Source organism: Hemibagrus wyckioides, linkage group LG25, assembly GCF_019097595.1.
Source record: "Hemibagrus wyckioides isolate EC202008001 linkage group LG25, SWU_Hwy_1.0, whole genome shotgun sequence".
In the NCBI taxonomy this organism is placed as follows: Eukaryota; Metazoa; Chordata; class Actinopteri; order Siluriformes; family Bagridae; genus Hemibagrus; species Hemibagrus wyckioides.
Window position 1 is genome coordinate 10,057,125 of NC_080734.1, and position 7,100 is coordinate 10,064,224.

Consider the following 7,100-nt stretch of genomic DNA (forward strand, 5'->3'; position numbering starts at 1 on the left):
GTGAACTGTAGAGTTCCTCATCCTCACCTAATCCAGCTTGCACATTTATTTTTGTTTGCACCAGCACTTGATACTTTCTCTAGAATTTAGTTGGTACTGTTTCCCAAAATATAAACATGGTCAGATAATTGAAATCACCTCGACCCTGACCAGGCAGCACTGCATGTCCATGGTAATGAATGTTATCTTTCTTTGTCCTGTGGGGTGAACAGTCACTCACACCAGCATGAAAGTAAAAAAAACAGAGCAGAGCAATGTTTTTTCCAGTCTACAACAGCCCAGTTTTGATGGGCCTGTGTCCACTGTGGCCTCAGATTTCTGTTTTGGGCTGTGAGGAAAGCTGATGTGGTCTTCTGCCGTTGTAGCCCACCTGTACCTCAAGGTTCAATGCTCTGTCCGTTCTGAGATTTTTTTTTTTTCATTTTATCATGGTTGTAAAGAGTGGTTATTTAAGTTGGCCTTTCAGTCAGCTCAATCCAGTCTGGTCATTATCTTAACAAGGTGCCCCCTCATGTATCTGCCAAATGATTGGCTGATTGGATAAATATGTACCTTTAAATCAGTGGAAAACATGGAGTAGCCTATTGGATGTATCAGAGTGCTGTAACCTATAGATGTCTTACATATCTGTCTAATGTAGTGGTGGTTTCAAGAAGTTTCAAGAAATTGGTTCATTGAGTAGATCAATGCTTTTCGTGTATTTGTATACAGTTGTGCCTTGATTTATGTGTTTCATTAAAACTGAGTTACAGAGCTACAAGGTATACTTAATGTTGTTCATGTGCAATGTGGCACATGTTTCACAGATTACCACATTAAGCCAGCAAACAGACTAACTCACTATACTTAGAACATAAAAAATGCAAAATTCTGAAACTCGTGTTACATAACAGGAGCAACAGGTGAATTTTACTCAACTTGCTCAGTGATAGACAGAGACTTGGGTGTTTTGGTCTAATGCTAGATTATTTTTTCACTGCTCTCTAGGTTGAATAAGTTGCCATGAACTGGAACAGAATAACGAAGAAACATATTTGATCAAAATACTAAGCTTTCCTCAACACTGAATGAGCTTCTGTGGTCCAATTTGGAGTATTTCTAGTCTATTAGGTAAGTTAATTCAACCATTTTCTGATAATTAATAGCCGATAATTATAAAACCTATAGAACACTGGCTCTTTGGACCAATGAACTGAGCTAAATTAAATTTTATCAGTAGATCCCATACCTCAGTCTCATTTAAATGAATTGCTTCTGCTCCATAAGTGGTACACCTTGGCTATAATGAATAGGCTACTCAGCTCTCATACAGTCTCCTGTTACAATGGCTCCACCATTGGTGTAATAGGCGTCTTGCGTGGTATCACTTATGATTGATAACTGACTCATAATGGCTAACCTAAGAGTCAAAACCCATTTACCAGTCATCCATGTTAATCCTCTCTATAATAACTCCAACAATAACTCCAGTTTCATACATTTGGTTTTGTTCTTTCAGAATTTGCAACATAACTAAAGCCCATCTCATACATGCTCCTGCACTTGCTTGGGGTTAATATCCTCTCACATAGTTCAGCTGAAGCTCTGCTGGTTCAATGAAGCATGCTGCAACGTATGAATTGATATGGTGGAAATGTTGAGTTGATCTGTTGCTACTCCTAGCATTTCAACGTGTGACCCATCATCTGACCAGATCTGCCATGATTTTCATTTGCTGCCCCAAGCAACAGCAGCTCGGAGCAAACGGTGCTTAGACGTTTTCCCCTGTGACATTTGCACAGTGCCCATTATGATTCATAGCGATGCAAGACTCACTCAGCTCTCCCTGTGAGGACTCACACTGCCAGAATGACACTAGTTGCATTATCTGTGCACTACAGAAGAGGGGGCAGTCCGCGTTTCAGAGATGGCCACTACTTCTGAATTTTCACTTTGCCGCTACATTACTAGTGAACACACCTATTAACGGGCCACTGTTCAGGCTTAAAAACACTGTTTGGGTCTCTTTTTTAAAAAAATATTCAAAGCATGATTTTCATTCAAGAATGGCTGATGCTGAAACAGGTTCATTGTAACCGTTCATAGTGAGGGAGCCAATACTTTATATTTATGGCCCGTATTGACAAATCGACATAACGAACAGTCAATAAAGCACACGTAATGAACGTTCATTACCTAACAGTTTGCATTTATCATTATGTTATTTATCATTCGAGATATTAATTGCGTCGGTGACCTGTGTTCAAATGTGAATCAGCCCTCCTAAAAAAAACAGACATCAACTATAGCTTTAAAGCATCGGGAAGACGTAATATCCAAATTATTTATGTTTAGCATTTCTCCAAGGTCACGATCGAGCCGATCGACTTACCGTACACTCCCTCAGAGGAAATGCCGTCCAGGATCAGCGTAATAAGCCCCAAAATGCTGATAATCCCATCCATTTTTACTTGCATCTCCGCATATCTAGTCGAAACGAGAGAAAGTGTTTCCTGATAGAGATGAGCTGGTGGAGAAAGACAGGAATCACACAGCAACCTCGCAGAGCTCACGCGCCGATTGATTTGCGCTCGGAACACTGGGAGACGGGTTTAATGAACGGCGCGCGCTGATTACGGCGCCAGGTTTCCGCTTGGTCTCCAAACGAGTCCAAAAATCAATCGGTCCGATTTTTTGCTCATGTGACCCAAACCGCCCCTCACATAAACGGCGGATGTGCCATATGTGGCAGCGGTATGATGTAGAGGCTAGCCCAGATCTGCTGTGATGCCAGTTGATGACAAGCTGTACGAGTAACCTAGTTCAGCGTCGAATAACGGCGGAACGCATCTGCTTCACACACGTCGTGATCCCAAACGCACCTCGGCGGCAGCTCGCCGATTACGGAGCTGTGATTGCAATTCCGAGCGTCAGTGTGTTATTCCTTGGCCAGCACGGAGCCGCGGTGTCTATCTGTCTGTCTGCCTGCCTGCAGCTCGCCCCCTCGCCGATCACCGGTGGGCTCGCAACGCCGAAGTTGTCCTCTGCTCCTTCTTTCTCGCAATCACATCCGGAGAGCGACTTTCCTCCGGCACGGATGACGGAGACGGTTCAGCTCGTGTCGCGACGGAAAGGCGCGTGCACCGCGGTTTTATTTCTCGACAGCGCGTGTGTTTTACCGCACAAACGAATGGGGGGTAGATAAAAGTCCCTTTTTCCGTTCCTAGCAACAGCAGCATCCACTTCACGACGCGGCGGGGATTCTGATCGCGCGGACCGTCAATCCGTCACATTGCGCAAGACGGTGCGCTATGGAAACGGAGTGGCGACGCACGCGGCCGCGCTTTTTTTTTCTCGTTACGTCAACGAGAGCGCGCGCATGACATTCGCGGCTCTCATCAGTATGGAAGACTACACACACACGCACACACACGCGCGCGCGCGCACACGCGGAAGGAACCATGAGAAATGTAGCATGGACACGAAGGGGTGAAAACTGGAGCAGTACATCATCAATAAAACCTGAAAAACAAAATCACTGAAGGTTTCCTCTTCTCTCTGTGATCATGGCATTGTCTCAGACAGCCATAATACAATGAAACGCATTCAGAACACGTCGCACAGTTATTACAGCATCCACGGAGCGACCGGTATATACACAGAAGAGGACTAAGATGGAAAGGAAGAAATATATATATATATATATATATATATATATATATATATATATATATATATCTAATGTCATATATATTTGACAAATAAATCACTGTTCCTGGACAGGCTGGACCGTTCCAAACAGTGTACGGGAATAATTTCATATACATGCCATGAGAGTCTGTAAATAGTTGCAATAATATTATATAATATTTTTCCTGCAAATGTCAACATGTCCTGCAAATGCCCTGTTTTAGATCATGATAAATATGATAAATACTGTTCACTTAGCTCTTGTTAAAATTTTCGTTATTGTTTTCTATCGGATTACCAATAGTTGATCATTCAGAAAGCTTAGTAAGTATTACCAATTTGGGCTAATGGGAATAACAGCGCCCCCCTTTGACGGCTGTGTATTTTCCTATGGGGAAGCTGCACCCAATTTCTGTATAGATTGTTATACTAATATAACCAAAAGAGTTTTTATTATTATTATTATTATTATTATTATTATTATTATTATTGTTGTTGTTGTTGTTGTTGTTGTTGTTGTTATTATTATTATTATTAATAATAATATTATCACATTAAGTGAATAATAATAATAATAATAGTAATAATAATAATAATAACAATAATAATAATGTATATGCTATATACATTGTCTGTGTGCATGTGTAAGAAACGCACAAACCAACACACATACACAGACACACACACAAATGAACAAAACACTCACCAATACTCACAAGGGACATACTGTATCTCTCTCTCTCTCTCCATGATACACTCATGACACATGTTATACATGGTAAATGTGAATGTGTGCACTTGAGAGTATAGGCCATTCAGCTAGTTTAAGAATTAAACGCCCATCTGTCTATTGCTGATCATTCGCTCTCTGTTCTTTACAGTGATCCATCCTATATAGACAGAAGCAGCTCTGCATGCGGGAGGATCAGATTTAAAGCTCCATCTGTCTAACACAGATTATCTTCTTCTTCAATTTCCTTTCGCATGCTTTCATACCAACAGAGGAATATGTAGCAGGCATACAGTATATCCATTTAACCTTTTACTGTTATATGTCACAGGTGTAAATGTGATACATTAATTTTGATCATATGAAATGATAAGTTATTTACACAATGTTCCACAGAGGAAGACTATGTTGTGCTTATGTCACAAGGTATTATATTTAATGAGGCACTGTAATTAAAAAAAAAAGACCAGCGTTAATTGTAAGGCACCCATGTGACTAATTCCATAGAAGAGGTCTTGCTGTGTTCAAGTGTCAGAGGCATTTTCTAAGCTGTCAATGCTAAAATAATGAGCATTAGCCTGCCTCGTTTTCACTGCCAAGCTTCCTGTTCCTCTATGTCTACTGTCGACATCACTGCACAAATGTGGCATTTGAGGCGAATGATTACTTTGAACTTCTATCTGTACAACAAGAGAGTCTTTGTTCACTCTCACCAGGGAGTTGTTCAAATTGGAATGACACAGCCCTGAAACACAGCCTCAAAGCACTCTATGCAATTACCTTTTCTCCTCAGGAATACCGGTGAGTGTTTTTATATGGATGGCACAACAAAGAAAAGCACTGGAAAAGGCTACAAAGGGGTCAGTGCTTTACTTGTTTCAAACAATTACAGATCATTTGTAATGAGTTCACTGGCCAAACACAATTTATTCCAGAGAAAAGTAGGGCAGCCACTAAGATGTTCAGGCTGAGTGAGTGCTTGTGTGCTCACCTTTATAAAGAAGTCACTTACACTGGCATCTAATCACACCCATGCGCACGCAGGAAAGGTACGACTGCCTGGTCTGTAGCCAATGGTTCCTACATGCTTTCCTACTGAGGTCCTGTCATTATAAAATATAGTAGATGTTAAGAAGGTAGGGAATGTTCACTCAGACATTTTCCATTTCCAAGATAGAGGTCTTTTAACATTTTAACTAAATCCCAAATTCACGCCTAGGGCTTTACTGGCAATATTCTAATGTTACTAAGGTGAAAATAGGCACAGCACTACATTACAATGAAGGGATATGGCCCATGGCTGTAAATATGACAGCTAAAGAAAAGTAGTTGGTTGGGAAAATGTGTCTTGTCCAAGTTCTAATCTGTTTCATGAAGAAACTGTAAATGAATCAGTGAACCGTGGAATGAGGTGATAGATTTTAATCAAGTTAACAGGGCCTGGGAGATTTTTTTTTTAAATGTGTGGGGTAAAGCATAAAGCAGGCACTGGCCATAACTTTGCCAAGATTATATAGCACTTGCAAACAGTCAGTGTACAGTATATACCTTTAATATATAAAGCACAAAATCAGTCCACTTATCAGAAGTAGAGCGAGACTCAGCTACCTCCGCCTTTCCGTCTTCCGGCCATAGATTACATTTAAGACATAATATGAGGTGGTGGAATGAAATCCAAACAACTATCAGTCCTGGCGTTTGAATTCACAACATTCCCACCTCTAGAAAAGCAATACAGAGCTAACAATTAGAAAACATATTACACCCTACAGCTGACATTTAGGTTTGAATGGCAGTTTGTTGTGTGGCACTGAGAGGAAAGGTTCTCAGTCTTAAATATTTGAGCCCCGAAATGATGAAACATAGAGAGTGGTGTGAAGAAATAAACTTGCCAGACATGCAAAAAAACTGTCAATGGTTAAAAAATGTTGAATTGTCCCAATAAAAACATCAGTAATGAGAAATTTAGTCAACAGAACAGCAATGACTGAAGCAATCGGCACTTATTTCTCCACTGATGTAGAAGCAGACATGAGATCAGTCGAGCGAAGAGAAGACAAAGAAGCTCATGTTTAAATGCCACGAGTGTCTTTTACCTCAGGTGATGAGACTGATATGGATGATACTGATTATCACAGATAACTCCTTTCCCACTGGCAATGTGTAAAATTTGGCAGTAATGTACTTTTTCTATAACTGGATTCTATTATAAATGTAGACTGTAATTGAAATCAATAAATCTTTAAATGTTTAGCTTTGGGATTAAACAGACGTTAAAATCCTAGAACTTCTGGTTGAGATACAGTAGATGCAAAAGAGAAAATTAATTCATTATAAGATATATGTGTAGAAACTGGGCAGTTGATGACTGGAAATATGTTGCCTAGTCTTTTTTCCAATCCTCAGCTTCACGGTTATGATCTTTGCCTCAGATTCCTGTTCTTGATTGACAGGAATGGAAACACATGTGGTGTGATAGTGCTGTAGCCCATCGCCACAAGGATGACTTGCTGAGATGCTTTTTTGCTCACCACATTGTGGTTATCTCAGTTACTGTAGACTTCATATGAGCTAAACCAATGTGGCCAGTCCACCCAAAGATCTGCACCACAGATGGTTGTTGGTGGTGGGGGTGGTTAGTTGGTGGTTTGTTGCTTGCTTGTGGGGGTGGTTAGTTGGTAAGTTGTTGGTGGTAGTGGGG

General features: G+C 40.6%; 1 protein-coding gene across 1 annotated transcript in view; it reads right to left on the reverse strand.

The window, feature by feature from the left end:
- mdga2a (MAM domain containing glycosylphosphatidylinositol anchor 2a) overlaps positions 1-3,388 on the reverse strand; it is a 189,768-nt gene extending 186,380 nt beyond the window's left edge. The window contains exon 1 of the mRNA XM_058379526.1: positions 2,372-3,388. Coding sequence (XP_058235509.1) covers positions 2,372-2,456 — 85 coding nt within the window. The 5' untranslated portion in view covers positions 2,457-3,388. The remainder of the gene's footprint in view (positions 1-2,371) is intronic.
- Positions 3,389-7,100: the final 3,712 nt, after the last annotated feature.